This window comes from Miscanthus floridulus, chromosome 16 (assembly GCF_019320115.1).
Source record: "Miscanthus floridulus cultivar M001 chromosome 16, ASM1932011v1, whole genome shotgun sequence".
Taxonomy (NCBI): domain Eukaryota; kingdom Viridiplantae; phylum Streptophyta; class Magnoliopsida; order Poales; family Poaceae; genus Miscanthus; species Miscanthus floridulus.
In genome coordinates this window covers 106922588-106944093 of record NC_089595.1, presented here as the reverse complement: position 1 = coordinate 106944093, position 21506 = coordinate 106922588, and the positions used below count along the sequence as shown (strand labels likewise).

The 21506-nt window shown below is 45.6% G+C and overlaps 1 protein-coding gene across 2 annotated transcripts; it reads left to right on the top strand.

Annotated features, from left to right (window-relative positions):
• The first annotated feature begins 14234 nt into the window (after positions 1 to 14234).
• LOC136512631 (uncharacterized) lies at positions 14235 to 19407 on the top strand. 2 transcript variants are annotated; one of them, XM_066506591.1, is made up of 12 exons: positions 14235 to 14590; positions 14763 to 14952; positions 15320 to 15402; positions 15497 to 15597; positions 15744 to 15839; positions 15957 to 16010; positions 16475 to 16623; positions 16703 to 16820; positions 18586 to 18673; positions 18759 to 18815; positions 18885 to 18971; positions 19059 to 19407. In XM_066506591.1, exons 1-11 carry the CDS (start codon positions 14482 to 14484, stop codon positions 18968 to 18970), a joined length of 1131 nt encoding a protein of 376 aa, XP_066362688.1. In that variant the 5' UTR covers positions 14235 to 14481; the 3' UTR covers position 18971; positions 19059 to 19407. The 2 variants fall into 2 exon arrangements, with proteins under 2 accessions (XP_066362688.1, XP_066362687.1); XM_066506590.1 differs by having other exon boundaries at positions 18759 to 18971.
• The last annotated feature ends 2099 nt before the right edge of the window (positions 19408 to 21506 follow it).

Sequence of the window (21506 nt, the reverse complement as noted above, 5' to 3'; positions counted from 1 at the left end):
AACTAAGTCTCAAGCCCTGGCCAATTTTATTGCCGAGTGGACAGAAATTCAACAACCAATGTCAAGTACCATCCTTGATCATTGGAAGATGTGCTTTGATGGATCACTCAAGCTAGGTGGAGCTAGTGTAGGCATCCTCCTCATTTCTCTAGACAGAAAACAACTCAAGTACGTCCTTCAGATATTATGACAAGCTACAAACAATAAAGCAGAATACGAAGCCCTCATCCATGGGCTACGAGTGGCAATTACCCTCGGAATCAAGTGTTTACTCGTATATGGTGATTCAGCAGTAGTCATCAATCAAGTCCACAAAGATTGGGACTGCACCAAAGGAAACATGGACGCCTACTGTGCTGAAATACGAAAGCTCGAAAAATATTTTCAAGGATTAGAAATTCTACACGTCCTGCACAATTCTAATGTCGCGGCAGATGTCCTCGCCAAGCTTGGATCAGACAGGGCAAAGGTCCCGCCCGGTGTATTCATAGAGGAGTTATCAACTCCCTCTATCAAACAACCCGGTGAGATAACCCCTGAAATCTCAGCTAAAGGTACCCAGATCTTGGTAATCACCACCTCATGGACCCGGATTTTTATTGATTACATCAAAGAGAATAAGTTGCTAGCTAAAAAAAAGGAAGCTACCCAAGTTGTTCGCAGAAGCAAGAATTACGTCCTAGTAGGAGACAGGCTCTACAGAAGAGCCACATCATCAGGAGTACTCCTAAAATGCGTCTCATTTGAAGAGGGCAAAGAGATCCAAGACAAAATACACTCGGGTTGCTGTGGAAATCACGCCGCTTCAAGAACGCTAGTTGACAAAGCATTCCGCACCAGTTTCTACTGGCCAACCGCTTTGAAAGATGTAGAAGAACTTGTTAGAAGATGCAAAGGTTGTCAAATGTTCGCAAGACAAGCTCATGTGCCAGCTCACAACCTCATCTGCATCCTACCCGCTTGGCCTTTCTCCTGCTGGGGGCTGGATCAAGTAGGACCTCTCAAGAAAGCAAAAGACAGTTTCGAGTACATCTTCGTAGCAATTGACAAGTTCACCAAGTGGATTGAATACAAACCACTCGCAAAATACAGTGCAGCCAAAGCAGTCGAGTTCATCCAAGACATTATGCACCGCTTTGGCATGCCCAATCGAATCATCATAGATTTTGGTTCTCCCTTCACAGCCACTGAATTCCAAAGTTGGGCACATGACTGTAGCTTTAGCATAGATTACGCATCAGTCGCACATCTAGAGGCCAACGGATAGGTAGAAAGGGCTAATGGACTCATACTAGCCTGATTAAAACCAATATTGTATGAAGAACTAGTGGACTATGGATCAAAATGGATTGAAGAATTACCCAAGGTCATATGGGGGCTACGAACTCAAATAAGCAGAGCAACCGGATACTCACCTTTCTTCCTAGTTTATGGATCAGAAGTCGTACTACCTGCTGACTTGATCTGGACATCACCAAGGATAGAACAATACAACGAATGAGAAGCAGAACACACCCAAAGATTAGAACTCGACAGTATAGAAGAAGTCAAAGTAAACGCTACCCTTCAATCAGCAAGATACCTCTAAGGACTAAGACGCCACTACAACAAGAATACCCAGCATCGATCACTACAAGTCGGAGACCTAGTACTAAGAAGGATACAAAAAACCGATGGACGCCATAAACTACTCAGTCCATGGGAAGGTCCTTTTATCATCACAAAAGTCACTGGACCAGGCACATACAAGTTGATAATTGAAGACGGAAAAGAAGTCAACAATACATGGCACATCAGTCAGCTAAGAAGATTCTACGCATGAAAACAACTCAAGGGAAAATATATATACAAGCCATAAGAGATCAATGTTCATGATCAATAAAGATGGTGCTCATCGACAACAAATGTACTATTATGACTTATCAATGTTCATGATCATTAAGATGGTTCTTTCTAGACAACATATGTCTTATTATGGCTTTCCCTGAGTTGTTTCCAATGAGCCCGCCGATGAGGGTAGCTAACAAGCTAACACTTGAACCAAAAAGCAAAATGGCTAAAAAGATGCCTGAGCATACCGGCCGAGAGCAAAAGAGCTGAAAACATGCTTGAGCCCGCCGATGAGGGTAGCTAACAAGCTAACACCCGAACCAAAAAGCAAAATGGCTAAAAAGACGCCTGAGCATACCGGCCGAGAGCAAAAGAGCTGAAAACATGCTTGAGCCCACCGATGAGGGTAGCTAACAAGCTAACACCCGAACCAAAAAGCAAAATGGCTAAAAAGACGCCTGAGCATACCGGCCAAGAGCAAAAGAGCTGAAAACATGCTTGAGCCCGCCGATGAGGGTAGCTAACACCCAAACCAAAAAGCAAAATGGCTGAAAAGACGCCTGAGCATACCAGCCGAGAGCAAACGAGCTGAAAACATGCTTGAGCCCGCTGATGAGGGTAGCTAACAAGCTAACACCCGAACCAAAAAGCAAAATGGCTGAAAAGACGCCTGAGCATACCGGTCGAGAGCAAAAGAGCTGAAAACATGCTTGAGCCCGCCGATGAGGGTAGCTAACAAGCTAACATCCGAACCAAAAAAGCAAAATGGCTAAAAAGACGCCTGAGCATACCGGCCGAGAGCAAAAGAGCTAAAAAGATGCTTGAGCCCACCGATGAGGGTAGCTAACTAGCTAACACCCGAACCAAAAAATAAAACGACTGAAACTAAGCCTGAGCATAAATTAGAGCAATTTTAAGACAAGACCCTCCAGCTCCTTATTCCAAATAGCAAGAGGCTCAGAGGCTACACTCAGAAGATCCCAAGAAGCGCTAAATGGTTTCGCTCAAGAAAGCACTCGGATGACGCTTGTTCCTACTCGGCAGGACCTGAAGGAACAAGGCGAGGCTTCCAGACCTCTACCATGAAAGTGCCCGGGGGCTTGTCGATCCTAGGATGTTTTTGCAACCAGAGATAGGACCAGATGCTGACCACACTCTGATTTAAGCCGAAAAGAAGAAGCTAGAGATGTCCTAAGTCTTTTCAGTGCTAACAAGAACATAAAGTTTGTCGAGACAATGATCTATACCGAGTTGTTTACAAGTCACAGACGAAAGCTAGACAAGCACTCGACAAATCAAGGAAGTCTGTCAAAACATCAATCTACATATACCGAGTTGTTTACAAGGCACAAACTAAAGCTAGAAAAGCACTCGATAGATCAAGAAAGTTTGTCAAGACAATGATTTACCTAAGCTAGGTTGTTTACGAGACAAAGAAATACAAACAAAGAAGACATCAACAAAAAATAAAGAATCTCCATTCAGTCTTCAAGTATAGTGTTTTATTACAGAAGCTGGAATACAAAGGTCGATTACATCAAGCATTGTCATCAGGAGAAGAAATATCAATGTTAAGATTATCTACAATCTTCCTGGCTAAATCATCGACCTCAGGCTCCAACTTCTCAACAGCATCCAGATACTCTTGACTCTCGGCTTCATCAGCAACCTTGGACAAAGGAAACTCTAGAGAAAGAACCCAGACCTAGGCAAGAACATTCCTGGTACACAGATGGGCACACCTCTTCATGAACTCCTAGAAGCGGGTCGGCACTTGGGGAATAAACTGAGCCCAAGAATGACCATCATCTGCTGGAGTCCGGAGAAGGTCGGCTACTGACCAAAAAGACTTTCACAAAGCATTCCAGTTCTCAGTAGCTGTTGCCAACTTGCTAGTCAAGTCTTCAATGGTTTTTTGGGCCTACACAAGATCCCTGTCAGCTCCACACCTAATCAACCTAGCAAGAGCGAGTTCTTCTTCAGCTCGAGTAATTACCTCCTTAGCCTTATTGTGGTTAGTACGAACAAGTGTCTTCATCTCCTCGATACCCTCCGAGAGCTTCTGCTTTTCAACTCGGAGAGCTAGACCAGGCAACAAAAGACAAGTCAGTAGAAAGACAAATTTGAATACAAAGGGAAACGAAAAAGAACTCGCGATACCATGGCACTCTTTCTTCATGGCCTCCATGTTTTTCAAGGCCTCTTAGGCAGCTGTATCCCTCTGCTTTTCTACCTCAACTACCTAGGCACGGAGAGCCTTCTCCTCCTTCTGATGCGTATGACGCTCGGTCTCCAACTCGGCTCGACAGAGGTCAAGCTCTGCCTTTAGGGTACTCACCTCAGAAGACAACTTTTTCTCATTTTTAGACGAGAAAAAAAGCTGGTATGATCATGAGAAAAAGACTGAGCAAAAAGAGAGAGAGAAAAACAAGACATAAGGATAGAAGAAAAATGAACATCCAAAGAAAGAACTTCAAAAAAACTTACCTGGAGCTTTTCCCTGAAAGAAGTCGCGAAGGTCGCCAAGTTTCCCCAGGCAGCAGTCAGCTCCAACAATCGATGAGTGGCATCAAATTGCTGCACCACATCGTTAGCCAAAGGCGGGCTGCCAGAAGCAAGAAGAGGAGAGGGAGAAGCCGGCCAAGGCAAAGAAGGCACGACCAAGGCAATCTCCTGGGAAGCCACGGCCAATCCCTTAGATGAACCCACCACCATGGCCACGGTCACCTCAGGAATCAGCAAATCAACGGCTACGTACTCTGTCCTCCTCATAGCCACCTCGATGACCATGCGTTCTGAGTCCTAAGACTCAGTACACAAGGGCGCACCAGAGGGCTGACAAGAAGTCGACTGAGGGTTTAGAGAAGATGAAGGCCTAAAAGTTGACAAGGAAACTCGACAATAAGAATAAGAAAAAGGGGAATAGAAGCAAAGAAATAAAACCAAAATTCACTCACTCAGCTATCTTCTTCTTCATAAAACCAAAAGAAGACCTCACAGGGGGAACCACGGCGGCAAAAACATCACCACCACCCTATGACAGGAGCGGCGCGGCCGGTACTGGAGCACCAGAAGAACTCGAACCCGATGACCGCTTACTACAAGAGAACAAGACCAAAGTCAAAATAAAAAGAAGGGTTCAACAACAGGAAAACAAGAAAATAACTCACCGATGAGTAACGAGGGCGTCATCATCATCCTCTTCTTCCTCACTCTCGACCAAGGCCACCATAGCACCAGCTGAAAAAGGACAAAAGTACTCGATCAAAGATAAAAACAAACAACAAAAGGACAAAACATATTAATATGCTCACCTAAGAGCATGCTAGCTACAACTGGAGTACCTGGATGAGTACTCGACTGGCAAGACTTCTTGGCAGCAGACGGAGCAGAAGAAGAACTATCCGCTCGTCCCCTCTTTTCGAAAATACGAGGAGCTCGAGGAACTAGATGAGGAACATACTCTACATATACATCAAGGTTTGCAGAAGAAACACCAGGAAATATTGTGGTAATTTGAAACTTACTGGTCAAGGACGCCCTAGCAAGACTACCCCCAGTCTCCACATTTGCAGGGAAATCATCAAGGGGAATTGGATCAGCAAAATTACGCCCCAATTCCTATAAAAGAGTAAAACAACAAGACAAGGAAGATTAAGCAAAAAGTGGATACGACAAAAGACATTCAAAAAGTACCCGCATAAGAAAAGAACAACTCACAGCAGGGGGAGGGTTGTTAGCACTGTACTCAAGGACAGCAAGCGGGACGACGCTTACTCCTTTCATCATCTTCTGAAGACGCTCGAGCACCTCCTCATTAGTCAACTCAAGGGCAGGGACCATACGAGAAGGGTCCTCCACCCAGAGTACTCGAAACCGTAATGTTCTCGCTCCTTCAAAGGTTGAACTCGGCGGCAAAGAAAACTAGAAATAATCCCAAAGCCGGTCAAGCCTTGCTATTTCAGAGTGCAAATCCTCTCAAGAAAAGGCTTGATCGTCTGGAGCTCAGCCGCCATCATAGGATTCTTTTCCCATCAGTCATTAACCAAGGGACCAGACCCAGAATGAACGGAAAGAGGAGGAATCAAGTTGGCGGCATAAAACCAGTCAGCACGCCAATCCCTCACATAATCAACTAGGTCATAGTCAAACAATTTGCTCTTAAGACCCTGGCGAAACTGAATCCTGTAGCCACCAAGAACATTGGTGTCATCGCGGCAGGGTTGGGGCTTCAGGCGAAAGAAGTAACGAAAGAGAGAAAGAGAAGGAGGAATTCCAAGGAAAGTTTCACAAAGATGAACGAAAATGGAAAGATGAAGGATAGCATTGGGAGCAAGATGGTTCAGGCTAATCCCAAAATAGTTGAGAAATCGGTGAAGAAAGGTAGAAGCAGAAAGGCATAGACCAGCACGGATAAAGGAGACGAAAAGAATAATCTCACTAGGACTTAGAGCAGGGACCCGATGCTCGCCTGGGGCTCTCCAATCAGCAAACTCCTTGCTCTAGAGCAGACCATCACTCACGAGCTCGTGAAGCTGATCTTCAGTTGTTGTTGGAGCTAGCCAGATCTTCTGAGCAGCCCTCATCGCCATGAATTCTTGATTTTCAATAATGGAGAGCGATGCTTCTTCGTCGACAAAGGTCACCTAGGGCTTACTCGCCGACTTCTTCCTACCCATATACTAGCAAAAGCAATGGGGCACTAAGAATAGAGAAGGCTCAGACGGCGGCGCTCAGATGACGGCGGCAATGGCGACGGTGGAGTTTTGAAGGCTAGGGTTTCAAGGCAAAGGTAAGGTACCAAAGAAAAAGAGGAGAAAGGCCTTTAAATAGATTTTACACCAGTAAAAACATGGCCCACCAGGCCTGTTTTAACACAGTATGAGGACGCAACGGTCCATTTACCGACGCAGCTAAAATAATGGACGGCTCAAATCCACACAACGGTACAGTTCAATGGGCAGATTTTAGACTTATCCATCCAGCACCACGGTAGAGTTATCATATTACTATAAAAAGAACTCATCAACAATAAAGCAAAGAAGGGTTACCTCACAAGGAGCGCAACAACCCGGTCCTTACAGAAAGAACTCAGAAATCTCATCAATAACCGAGGCATCAGGAGAATAAAGAATAACAACTCAGAAGATAAGATTCTTTCCATTATAAATGGTTTCAAAAAATAGAAGATTACATATTTTACAAGACCCAACGAACTTGGTACTACGACAAGCAAAGTAGCAAAGAGGAACCCGGACACGGTTAGGCTCTGGAACGACTACGTGTTCCAAATTGCTACTCGGTAGAACAAACCGCACTCGGCTACACTGTTTTCTTCAAAGGACGGACGCAGCGCATCTAAGGCGGAAATCAGCAGCACGACGGGACAACATGGAGCAGAGAAGGCCGGCAGGCATCTGTCTACCCAAGTCTGATGTGATGCTAGATATGGTGTTGATCTGCACCGAACAGTCTCAGGGCAGGCGATGAGGATCAACCTAGAACTGCCAGATGAAGGATCGCATCCCACATCACAAGACTCCCTCCAACTACCGCCACGTACTTCCAAGTATAATGCTGCTGCGGGATTAGCCTACCTCTAATCCCTATCACAAGACTCCCTCCAGCTACGGCAAGATACACAAGAACGACAAAACACGCTCGGAGGCTGCTCTACTTCACAAACTACTATATTCATGACTACGATTTCAGACCACGCAACAGAATGCTCGATGAATCAAAACAGCAAACAAGGAGGATATTTATAGGCCAAAGAAGCGGTGCACATGGACCGGGAGCACCAACGGAAATAACCTAACAAAGGACACAGTGAAAAGACATAATTCAATGAAAGAGGAGTCAGGCGTAAAGGAGCTGTACTCGGGAACGAGCATATTCGGAAGAATATACCAATACTGTACAACTCGTGAACAAATAGTATTTACTATCAACCACCACCATACAACTACATCTGACAACAGCAGACCACCAGAGAACATGCCAAGAACCTGTATCCAAGTTCTTTTTGATAAAAGAACCCAGCAAGAGGCTCGGGGGCTACACTCAGTGAGTGTACTTTTTTATTCAAAAAAGCGCACATCACTCAAAAGACTTCCTCAAGACAATAGTTTTTCAAACGACATAAGATTCAAGATCCTCCAACTTTTTATTCCAAATAGCAAGAGGCTCGGGGGCTACACTCAGTGAGTGCACTTTTTCCTTCAAAAAAGCGCACATCACTCAGAAGACTTCTTCAACACAGACCACTTCAAGGCCACACGACAAAAAGAACCCGGACATAGCTATATCCGAGCTCTTTTCGATAAAGAACCCGGGTATATGCTCAGGAGCCCTTCGACGAAGAATCAGGGCGATTTCAAGAAAAGACCCTCCAGCTCCTTGTGCCAAACAGCAAGGGGCTCGGGGGCTACACCCAAATGGGAGTACTTTTTTCTTCAAAAAGGTACACACCACGCGAAGATCTCACGAAGCGCTGCACGGTTTCGCTCAAGAAAGCACTCGGACGACGCTTGTTCCTGCTCGACAAAACTTGAAGGAACAAGACGAGGCTTTCAGAACTCAACCATGAAGTGCTCGGGGGCTTGTCGGTGCGGGACCCATGGGATACCCCGCAAGGAAGGGAGAAGATCTAGTCTAACTAGGATTCTTCCCCTGTAACCTTAGTAGTAGTATTATTCTGTAATCCTACTAGGAACTCTCATTGTAAACCGACTAGGATTCTGACCTCTTGAGTATATAAAGGAGGGCAGGATTCCTAGGGACGGGAGGATTTTTAACAACACAACACTTTATAATCAATCCAAGACAAAGGCTAACGCCGTCTGGACGTAGGGCTATTACTCGATCAAAGATCGAGGATCCGAACCAGGATAAATTGACTGTCTCTTGCGTTAACCGTCGAGTTCTGCATACGCCGAAGCCCGAACATACTGCCCCGAGTACCCCCGTGGCAGGCTATCGGTGGTCAAACATCGACAGGCTCGCCGAAGATAAACTTGCATGGTGACATCGACTTGTGAGTGCCTCCCTGGAAATGATGTTGTTTGCAAGTGTCTCCTACACAATGATGTCTTCTACAACTGTCAATAGTTAAGAAAAAGCACCGAAATGGTGAAGAAGAGGTATACAACGAAGGATATAGATCCTAACAACCGTTGCCTCTAGAGCCACTTGTCAGCCTCTCGCTCCCTATGTCCACAAGGCGCCACCATATTCTACCACTTGTCATCTCAAGAATTTTCTAGAATATTAAAAATGTTATGTATTTTTTGGAAGTAGGAAAATGAGTGCCCATCTTTAAAAAAATCATAGCTAGTTATCAAACTTTTCCTAAAAATGAACTGTTCGTAATAGAATTACGTATATAAGCACTTTGAACTTATATTTTTGTTGGGATTCGATTTTATGTGATATCTATGGTTGTTTACTTGCTTGATCTTGTTTTCCGTGCCTTCAGCATTAGAGGATTTCTAAGAGGAGGCCCTAGCGGACCCTAAGTACACAGAGAACCAGGGTGACGACCTCCCTAACAATGAGGGTTTTCATACCCATCCACTCATAGAACCCTATCAAGCATACAACTAGATGTATCGGTGCTATAATCCTATTATATCTTGCGATAGGTTGGCATTGTTTGATCCTTTGCCTTGTCATAACCTATTAACCTATTGCCCTGGCATACTCAATGATAGGTTTAGCATGCTTTACTTGCTTACACATGCTATTTATATTCTACTATTATGCCATGGAGCACGTGATGTGATGTTGCATAGGTTTTGTCGTGTGGCTTGGCTCTTGATGCCGATGAGATATGGTCGCGCGTCTCGATGCACGGTGAGGGCATATATGACCAGGCAGAATAGTATGACTTAGAGGCTCCTCTAAGACGTCAAAATTTTCAAGATTTCCTGTCACATCGAATCTTTGGACACATGCATGAAGCATTAAATATAAATAAAAAATAAAACTAATTACACAGTTTAGACGAAATCCACGAGACGAATCTTTTAAGCCTAATTAAACTATGATTGGACACTAATTACCAAATAACAACAAAAATGCTACAGTGTCGTTTTGCCAAAATTTTCGACAACTAAACTGGGCCTTAGTTATTGGACAACATTGAGTCAGGAAGGCATGACCTTAGCGCCTTACGAGGGTAGCTACGGCAGGTACAAGTGTTGGAGAAGTTCCACGGAAACTACGTACTGTGTGGGCATGTTTTGAGAGGGAGGTGAATGCAGCATGCATAAGAAAGTCGAGCGTCTTTGTTGGAGGAGATGCCTTTCCTATGCCACTCAAGGATCGAGTCAGGTTAAGAATCCCAATGATCTTTTTATGAACACACTGTATGTTCATTTTTGAGCGAGAGTCCGTCGAGGTTAGTCATGACCAATGCATCCATAAGGACATAAATATCGAGATGTAGAGTCGATTCATAGCACTCCACATGCACCCAGAGGCAATGTTTATGACCATGTTTGGATATGTTTAAAATCAGATTTCTGATGGTTGACCATGAAAAATGGTTGAAAATACCACAAAATGTCCTGCAACGTCCACGGTTCTCACGATACACAACACCCATCTACCACGATATTGAAACAGGTAGTCTAATTGCACATACCGCAGCTCGTGTACCACACTGCATGGTCAGCGAAAATCCAACAAACAGGGCCCTAAACGTACGAGACGGCCTGTCGCTACGAACCTCATCACGAGCCATGGACGTGGCTCCTCGACGCGACCTCCATCATGGAACAGCAACGGCACAGGAGGCTGTGCGCAGGCCACGTCCGTGTCGGGCTCTCTGGAAACCGAAGAAAATCGCTGGAAGGGATCTGAATGGAGGCCGGTGTTGATCGTAGCAAATTCAAGCTGTGCATGCGTGTCTGGTCGACCGTTTTCCCGTCCCGGAGACGTCTCCCGATTGGATCTCTAGTTTGTTTTGGTCGTCGGCGCAGGAAACGTACGCTCTGCTGCCGTGAGCTGTGTGACCTGCGACAACACACGATGCAGGATCTCGTGGATCACGAGTTTCCCCATTTGGCCATTTCTGCGCCCGGTCCGGATATGCTCGGGCATTCTGATCGTGCTAATTTGGATTACGCTTCCGTTTAAGATGTATGGTGTAGGTCTGTAGGAGCTGGCAAGATCTCATGAATCAGAGTCCAGAGTTTGGAGGTGATCTAACAACACCAGGTTATACTCGTTAATAGCGTCATCGACACAATGGGCCCGGGGTTGCGCGGCGACCGGGCCTACTTCTAAACGCGCGAAAGGACTTGGTCGAAACCTGGTAGAAAATCCTTGACTCCAAGCCGCCTCCACCGCACGTCATTTTTGACATGTCCGATCCATCACTCCAAAAGAAGAAACAATTCCAGACTGTAGCCCGTCTACAGTAATACACACACCTGAATGGATGACAACTGGATGCCTTCCTTCTCGGTCACGATCCCCTGCAGCTGCAGGCAGAAGGCCTGAAAGAGGATTCCCACGATTCGGTGGGTGTTTTGGGTGATCTCTGACGCCGACCGAGACGCTCGACACGAAAAGCACGACGGCGCGCACAGAAAGGTTACTCCAAAGAAGAAACAGAGCGGAGCGAAAGGTATCCGTCATGGCCGGCCGGTGGTTCGCGTCAGGCTCAAGCGATGGTCGTCTGATGGATCACCGCCCGGCGCGCACCCGTGCCGGTGCCAAGCGGAAGCAGCCACCAACAACAGCACCACCAACGAGCGCGGGGGCGGGCCGGCACCGAGCGGCCGCGCCGGGACCCAGGTGCGGCCGTAGCGGACGACAGGGACGGTGCGCGGGGCCCCGGGGCGGCGACGCCCGCGCCTCCTCCCACCCGATCGGACAACCGCGTCAGCGCGCACTATGCGTCGCGGCCATGCGCCCACGCACGCACGCGCATCACAAGAATATTACGTACCGCGTGCGGCGTGCGGCGTGCGGCTGATCGGCACTCAACAGACAACAGCTCCCGGGGCTGCTTCAAACTGCTATCGTTGAGCAATCAAAACCTCAGCTTGCTTTCTTTCAGAACTTCCGTCTGCATTTCTTTCAGAAGTTTGCTTTTGTCCACTTCTCGGAAAAAACTTATTCCGGATGAATGAACGAATTGCTCTGATGCAGACAGACCCCCTGCATGATCTGCTCCCGATCGCTGTGAAAGCTGGCCGTCCAATGTAACCGGGTTCCCTCTGTTCCAGGATAACGGGGACTCAGCATCACTCACCGGTCGTTCAGTCACAGCACGATCGGCTTGTGACTGCAAAAGCACAATACAATACCGCGTTCCAATCGCTACTCGCTTCATTATGCAGGCCTCTTAGATAGGTGTAAAGTCTCGAGGTGTCATATCATAACGTTGTAGGGTGCGTTTGATACTAATAAAAAAATAAATTATAAAATCTATCAACGAGACGAATTTATTAAACATAATTAATCCGTCGTTAGCACATGTGTTAGTGTAACACCACATTGTCAAATTATGGATTAATTAGGCTTAAAAGATTCGTCTCGCAAATTAATCGTAAACAGTACAATTAATTATTTTTTAGTCTATATTTAATACTCCATGTATGTGTCCCATTATTCAATGAAATATGAAGTAAATATTAGGAGAGGAAACAAGACCCCGGTCCAACTCGGCAAGCACCAAAAAGCCGGCGAACAAATGAAATGAAATTGCCCCCCGAAAAACATGGACCTCAGCATCATAGTTTAGGGCTTATTTGGTTTCCATAAGTCAGGTGACTTATTAAGTCAGGTGACTAAAAACCAGTGACTTATAAGTCATGCCTGTTTGGTTGTAGATGACTTATAAGCTCATTAAAGGTGTGGGCCCTACGTGAAAAAGTGTGACTTATAAGTTTTAAGCAGGGGTGAACCAACTTAAAACTTATAAGCAGGGGTGACTTATAGTTGGTGGTGTTTGGCAAAATAAGTCACTTATTTCACTTTTTAACTTATAAGTAGGTGACTTATTTGGAACCAAACATACCCTTATTTATCCTCGCGGCACGGCCGGTTTGACTCAGCCGACGACGACGCGCCGACGTGTCTCCGTCCCGCTCATATCCACCCGCGCCATCTGTCCACGTATTCCCGGCTCCGGAACGGATCGGACCCTCTCGCCCGCGCCACCTCTTCTTCCTTTCCCTCGCGCCGCGGCGCTCGTTCCGAGTCCGACGGCTATAAATAACCGTCTCCCTTCCTCCGCAGCTCCGCTCCCCTCGTTTTTCCTCTGCGCATTTTCTCGTTTCCAGCTGCCTTCCAGGCAACGACGCCTCGCCCATTCCCCCGGACCGATCCCCTCGAACCGGTCTAGGCCAAAAGGGAATTTTTTTAGCATCGAACGATCACGATATCCATAAAATACCATCGAAAGTTTACGTCTTTATAAAATACCATCAAAAGATTAAACCATGAACAGAAAATAGCATTTAGTTCAAATAAAGTGACAGAAGTGACGGAACTAAAAGTAGCCTCTGTTACGCCGTCACGTCCTTACGGGTTGTTCTCGTAGACGCTCGCCACAAACAGGAACGACTCCTGCGGCACCACCGCCACCACGTGCCATAGCGCCCCGTGCTTGCGCACGTCCTTGTCGTCCCGGCTCTCGCCCCGCCCGGTCCTGCCCTGCGCCGACGCCTCTCCCCGATCCCGATCTGTGTGCCTGTAACCTGCGTGGGATGGAGGAGGAGGGCCCTGCAACGGGATGTCCTCAACCGCATCGGCGACATCAATGCGCTCGGTAGCTACGCCCTCGTCTCGCGCCGCTTCCATTCGGTCGTGCTGCTTGTTGACTCCGTCTTCGTCCGCGTCGACTGCGTCTTCCCGACGACCCGCCGCCCTCCTCCTCCTTCGCTGTACCGGTCTCCCCGCCACACCAGGCGCTAGCTGCGGACGCAGCGCGTTCGTGCATATCGCGCGCGTCCTGGTCGGTGGCATCGCCACGTGCTCGGCCAGATCCTGTCCCCCGCCGCGTCTCCTGGCACTTCGAGCCACTGTCTGCACTCGTCGCGGACGTCTCCGAGATGCTCCGCTCAGCATCGGCGCCTCCACATCGAGCTAGCACTGACGATGCCGTGCTCCTAAAGTGGAAGGCCGACTTCGGCTCCACCATCGATAGCTGTGTCGTCCTCGGTGTCTCGTCGATCTGTCCAAGCCGTCGACATGGCCATGGTCCTGCGGTGGCGAAGGCAATGCGCTGCTTCTAGCAGCCGGAACCTGCTGCTGGACGTGTGCTTCTTCAACTCGGCAAGGACGCGTGCTTCAAGCCCGTGGAACTGCTAGTACTGGTACAGCGGTTCTAGGAGCCCACGATCTGACACGTGCTTTTATAAGTCCTATCCGGTGAGGATGTGGGCACAACCTACGGGCGCTCCACTTGGTGGTGGGGTCGCGGCCAGCATCCGTGATAACACGTGCGCGACGGAGGCCGTGACAATGCTAAGCGCCAAAGTTTCCGTGGTGATTCGCGGAGATCGCCGTCTTTGGACGTTAGGCAACCAATTTTCCCAAGCCAAAAACCAACCGCGCGCTGCGGCGGCGGTAACGAGAACGAGACGCACGCTGCCGCGCTAGCTGAATCAGGAGGAGAGTCGCCGGCGAGCAGCAATGCCTTACTGCGAGGTGGGCAGGTACGCGGACGGCGACAAGTGGGAGGGCGTCCGCCTCTTCTACCGCCGCTACGGCCGCGGCGCCACCAAGGTGCTCCTCATCATCGGTACGCACGCACGCCGATCTCTCCCGGGCCTCGATCGAGAGGAGAAAGAGGAATCCTGTTCCTTTTTCTCGTGTAGTATAGCAGTAGAAAAGATTACTTTTTGGTTTCCTCTTTCCGCTTTTTCGCTGAGATGGGAAACGGTTTGTGTGTTTGGTTTGGGTCGGAATCACAGGATTGGCGGGGACGCACGACTCGTGGGGCCCGCAGATAAAGGGGCTGACCGGGTCGCTGGAGCTCGCCGACGACGAGGTTGTGCGGCCGGACGAGGAGGCCGGCGGCGGCGGCGATGGCATCGAGGTCTGCTGCTTCGACAACCGCGGCGTCGGCCGCAGCTCCGTGCTCCCCAACAAATCCTTCTACTCGTGAGTATCCCCTCCAACAGATCCAAATCCTCATTTGTCCCTGGCTGCCTCCCCGTCTTCGGTTCCAATGGTTGGAACGATCGGTGGGCCGTACCGTTCGGTAGATACCACAGGATTGCTTCCTCCCCTTGTGATCCAGAAGGATCGTACATGGGGATCTGGTGGACGAGAGCAGCTGCATGTAGCTTTCGACGAGAAAAATTCCACATTTTACTCGCGTCCTGGCACAATAGTTTTCACGAGGAAATGAGTGATGGGGGGAATCATATCTTCCATCACGTTCACGCGGTCATGTGTAGGGAAAGTCAAAATGGGCGGTGGGTCTAATGAGTATTTGATCTCAAACGTGTTCTCTCATATCTGGCAGGACGGCAATCATGGCGATGGATGCCTTGGCCTTGATGGATCATTTGGGGTGGAAGAAAGCTCACGTCTTTGGCCACTCCATGGGTAAGTCCTGTTTTTGTGCGTCTCTCAATTTTGGGACCCTGTTTTTCAAATGTGTAAGCTTTGGGCATTGACCCTATTATCTCTGTGCAATCAGGTGCCATGATTGCTTGCAAGCTAGCGGCGATGGTGCCTCACAGGCTATGTTCGCTGGCATTGCTTAATGTCACTGGAGGTGGTTTTCAGTGTTTCCCAAAGGTACTGGAATTTTGATTTTCGCATACATATTTGTAGAACTGAATGCGCTCATGTTGTGAAATGCAAAGGAAATGCTACACGAGGCACTAATTATAATTTTCAACTACTCGTGGCACTGAGTTAAGTTTTTGTCCCTGCTTCTGTAGGTAGATGGGCAGATGCTATCTCTTGCATTCCGTTTCTTAAGGGCAAAAACTCCAGAGGAAAGAGCTCTTGTGGACTTGGAAACACATTATACTAAGGTAAGGAACTAATAATGCATCCATTATCATTCCCTGTTTGATGAAAAATTAGTGTTTATTTTTTCAGATTCACTGCATCAGTGTTGATATGTTTGATTTAACAATGCAACTATGCAGGAATACCTTGAGGAGACTGTTGGGTCGTGTACCAGAAGAATGGTCCTCTATCAAGTGAGTGATATCACATTTCTGATGTTGCTTTGTAACAGTCTGCTGACGACGATGTATCTTCTAGATTGTCATATGGGATATGTCATGTTCTCTCATGAAACATTGATTTGGGTATTCCGGATGACGTTTGTTGTTTTTACACATTGAAAACTTGCCTGGCATTATTTTCAGCTGTCCCATACCGTTTTTGTTGTGAATTTGTTTCTATGTTGTGCATACCCTTTTAGAATACAAACATATTTGTATTTGCCCCATACCCCTGGATTATGTGATTTTGACTTGGTCATCTTTTGTTGTGATTCTTCCTGAACAGGTCTTTTGTTGTGAATTTATGGTTTTGTGTTTTCCATACCACTCTTTATCTTTACAATATAAACATATTAGTAGGTATACACTAAAATGAAGACAACATATATGCGTCAACCTACTCATGGAAGGTTCATCTGTACCGTGTTTACTTTCAGGAATATGTGAAGGGCATATCGTCAACAGGGATGCAATCTAATTGTGGTTTTGAAGGGCAAGTTAATGCATGCTGGACTCACAAAATGACTACTAAGGAACTAGATACAATACGATCTGCCAGTTTTCTAGTTTCAGTTATTCATGGAAGGTTAGTTTTGTTACAATGGATATTCTTGTCAGAGAATAGTGCACATCCATTTCATGTAGCTTACATTACAAAAATTCAGGTATGATATCATTGCTCAATTGTGCCATGCAAAACGTCTAGCAGACAGGCTTCTTCCTGTTGCAAGAATGGTAGAACTTCATGGTGCACATCTAGTGAGCCATGAAAGACCAGACGAGGTAAACTTCGAACTCTCATAAAACAGCAACATGTGCTACTGAAATATTGAGGACGTTGATGTGATTGATTGTTTTGCTTATATGCTTTAATGGAAAACCCCCAAAATTGCTGACCAATGAAGGTAACATAAAAAACTGCGGCTCTCTGCAAGTTTCTCAAAATTGAGCTAGTTAACACTAAACTTTTGTCTAACCAATCTAGGAAGGAACACTGAATGAGAAATTTCTGTTGCAACTTGTGCATATATTCCAGAGTTGCTGAGAGAACTAAGATGACACCAGGCATCTCAATTAGCTGAAAGCATCATTCATGACCTAAACCTAAACGTGCAACAGAATACCAGAGTTGCTGAGTGAACTATGATGACGCCAGACATCTCAGTTATCTGAAACATCATTCGGCACCTAAACGTGCAACAGAATACATGTTACTTGTGAAGGCAGCAGTTCTCCGTTACTAGGTTTAGCACGTAAAAGCAGAACAGAATACATGTTACTTTTGAAGGCAGCTGTTCTCTATTACTCGGTTTAGCATGGAAAAGCAGAACAGAATACATGTTACTTTTGAAGGCAGCTGTTCTCCATTACTAGGTTTAGCATGAAAAAACGGAATTATAGGATCCAGTAGGTTGTCTAAAGTTATAATGAAATCGCGTTGCCTCAAGTATCTAGGTATGTGGCTTACTGGCTTATCACATGCTCAAGCATTTTGCACATCTAGAGAACCATAAAAGACAAGACTAGACGAGGTAAAGTGCGGGACTCTGATAAAACAGCAAAATGTGCCACTAACATACTAGGAAGGACATTGATTTGATTGATTTCTTAAACTGTTTCATAGTGGTGGAAAATCCCACAATTCCTGGCCAACAAAGATAACATCAAAAGCTGTGGCTGTCTGCAAGGTTCTTGAGAAATTTGAGCTTTCTAATACTCAACTTTTGTCTACCAAACTAGGCAGTAGGATTGAGTGAGAAAAATCTGTTGCACTTCATATATTTTTTTCCTGAGTGAACTAAGATGACATCAGACATTGCAGTTATCTGAAAGCATCATTCATCCCATCCAAATGTGCAACATAATACAATACTTTTGAAGATAACTGTTCTCCATTACTATGTCTAGCAGAGAAACAGAATTATAGGATCCAATAGATTACGAAAAGTCGTATTTGAAATCAAGTTGTCTGAAGTATTGAAGCATATGGCTTTGCATGAACTCAGCATAATACTTTGTACTAACCAAGCAACCATGACATTTGCTTCTAGGAATTTTCCAAGCAGTGCAGTGGAGTTGCAAACTGAATTATTTGTAGTGAATATGTAGACTTCGCCAAGTCTGGGTTCAACTGCTTTATCATATCAATCAACTATTAAATATGTATGCTTCATCAATATAACAAGCACCTCACTTACCTGTTTGTTTTAAACACCATAAATATGTATGCCTTCACATACTCAAGTTATGGATAATTAGGAGAATATTTGGACAGTAATAAACACACTACAAGGACTTTTAGATAAAACACACTACAAGGACTTTAAGAAACACTGAAACAATTGACCGAGCATATTATATCTTTATAGGGAGATAAGTTGAGAGCAAACCAACCAGGGTGCCGTGCCATTGGCATGGTTATCTTCTCCATGGCTCTTTTTTTTTTAATTTCATCTCATCGAAGCTTTCTGGTGTTTCCTTTTCTCCCTTGTTCACAGTCTACATGAAAAGCACAGTAGGAACTCATGTAACCTTCTATGAATTTCAGGTGAACAATGCACTTATGGATTTGATAAAGGCCACCAAATCTGCGATGAAACCTGAAGAGTGGTCAACCCAGCCTGAGAACACATCAGGTAAGCTTAAGAAGACCAAACGCCTCCGATTTCTCTTCAAGGCTAATTGTTCCGGAGCAAATCTCTTATGCTGCATCCTCATCAGAAACCGGGGCACTCATTTCTGCGAGACCCATTACCGTCACGATGCGAACAGATGAAGGTGCAAATGCCGCCGTAGCAGTCTATAACTTGCTTGGCAAGCTGCAACTAAGCTTTCTTTATCTCATAGGAGTGATAGTCATGGGGTTTGAGCACATGAGGAACATTGTAAGGGTAATGAAGCCAGTAAGGGTTGCAGCAATTGAGTCATCATAAGGTAAAAGGATATCCATTTTGCTCCCCTGCAATACATAAGTTCTCTACTCCGTGGCTTTGCAACTGAACTTCCTCTCTGATTCTGCAGAACCAAAGACATGTAAATTATCCTTGAGACCTTGTGGGAGTCGAGATGATACTTTCACTTCTCCCCGGTACCTGGAGATGATGATTTTAGAGTAGCATCTCCAAATACATGTGAAGAAAGGCCTGCTCCTTGTAGCAGAATAATACGACACAGGAACATTGAGAAAACAGTGTGCGCCTGGACAGAAGTGTCTAAGGGCACGGTTGGTGTATGTACCTGTAAGAGTACCTGTAACTTGCTGCTCCTATTTCACGGCCACTTGCTGCGCTGGTGCCTGGACCCTGGTGCTGCCCACCATGCTCCTGTATCATACCGAGATTTCAAATCGATTCTTTGTTGCTTATTTCCATGTGGTACGGTGTCTGTGGACATCTTCTTTCCTGCAAGGCATACAAAAAGATTCTCTATGTGCCATTAAAAAAAGATCGCAATGCCCTGTGTGCCCCTGAAAAAGTTTAGCTGTTTTCAGCGCCACTGTTCCAACTTTTTTGTGCCCTTTATGCGGCTTTAACGCCGTCAAACTGCAGGTGTGAAAAGACAAAAATGCTCTTAAGTGTAAATATATCATTAGTTTTTTTTAGCATCTTAACGACTTTAAATGAAAAAACTCAAAACTAGAAAGTTGTAGATCTCGTCGAGATCTATAATTTTCATATAAAAATTATTTTCATTCAATTTCGCAAATAAAATAATATGATTTTTCTAAGATATATTAATCATATCAAATCATATTTTTTTGCGAAATTAAATGAAAATAATTTTTATATGAAAAATTACGGGAGGTCGGCGCAGCCACTGATCCCAGCGGCAGCGACGGGTTCACCACCACGCCTGAAAATTGCGGGAGGCGCTGTGGTGGAGAGCGGCGCGGCGGAAATCGCCGGCGAAGGCGCGGTTGTGGAGGCAGCGGGGGAGTCTATGATCGGCAAGGTCTCTGATACCAGGTTGATAGGACTTGATGCCCTACCGGTGTTACTGCGTAGGTTATAGGGGTGGAAGAGGGGATGACATGGTCTGTACTCTCGACGCTGGCGAGGAGCCGTGGCGGTGAGAGTGCGTCGGCTGCTGCTGCAACCCTAGAACTCTCGCTGTGCTACAGTAGCGATGACACTGTTCACGCGCGACAACCGCCGGAGGCGGCTAGGGTTAGGAAATCCCGGCTCCCTTCAGTAAGCCGGAAACAACTCTGTTTCTGCTTAATCCAATCTTAAAGTCTTTACAAGTATTTATACTTCTCTCTAATAATAATAATAATAATAGAAATAAATAAAATAACTATGGCCTTTTAGGCCCCTAGGGCTCCCCCTGCCGGCAGCCCCTAGCTACTAATGGAGCTACGCCTTGTATAATGGATGCCGGTCATAACAACATGGATGACTCTTTTACGGTTACAGTTTACACTTATCTTGGTACTAATCATGTACCCTATCGATCTTATGTTACGTCTACAATGTGTTGACATGTAGTCAGCGGGCTGTATGTTGCCTTTTAAAAGTATACCCCCTATGTCCTAAAATAAGTAATATTTTATACTTTTTTAGTCAACCAAAAATATTTTTCTCGCATACCAAATCAGCCAACAGTACTTTCAGCCATGGCTTATCAGTCAAACAAGCCCAAACAAACAGGGCGCAAATAAGAATACTTAGTTATAAATGTAGAACATATACATAGTTCTACCTTTTTCCAACACACTTTCATGCAACAAATCTATCGCCAGTGTTCGGCTGGGGCTGGCTGGCTGGCCGGGCTGGCCAGCCCTCTCACATGGATATTGTTCCAATGAACCAACCAGTAATACTTCTCTCTCACATAAACGAACCAGCAACAATACGAACCAGCTAACCGAACAGGCTATATATTGACTAACCATCATTGGTAGCTTTTCAGGATCAGTAATATATTCATTAGCAGGTAGTGTCTCTTCATATTTTTTTTGCAAGAGTTTATTTAAGCATACAAATTAGTTAATCACATAATCTATAACACTAACGGCATTCAACAGTGAATAAATGAGAAAAAAATTACCTACTGCAATCCATGGAAAATGTCCGGTGCTCAACATTAGAGTACCAAACATTAGAGGGCTCCATTGAACCAAGGTACCGTTTAGCTTCACTTTATTTTATAAAAAATTTCAAGATTCTTCGTCACATTGAATCTTTAAACGTATGCATGAAGCATTAAATATAAATAAAAAATAAAACTAATTACATAGTTTAGACGAAATTTACGAGACGAATCTTTTAAGCCCGATTAGACTATGATTGAACACTAATTGCCAAATAACAACGAAAGTGCTACAATACCATTTCGCTAAAAATTTTGCAAACTAAACAAGGCCCAAAACCTAGCACAATAAGAGTACCAAATATTAATATCGGAACTTGAACCAAAGACTAGCGCATAGATTTTTACGTTTGCTCGTAGGGGATCTAGCATTGACAT

Excerpts from the sequence above, each read along its gene's own strand:
- LOC136512631 (XM_066506590.1), top strand. The coding sequence starts at position 14,482 with ATGCCTTACTGCGAGGTGGGCAGGTACGCGGACGGCGACAAGTGGGAG. Across the intron at positions 16,821-18,585 it reads GCCATGAAAGACCAGACGAG|GTGAACAATGCACTTATGGA; the intron begins GTAAACTTCGAA and ends TATGAATTTCAG. Across the intron at positions 18,674-18,758 it reads CCAGCCTGAGAACACATCAG|AAACCGGGGCACTCATTTCT; the intron begins GTAAGCTTAAGA and ends CATCCTCATCAG.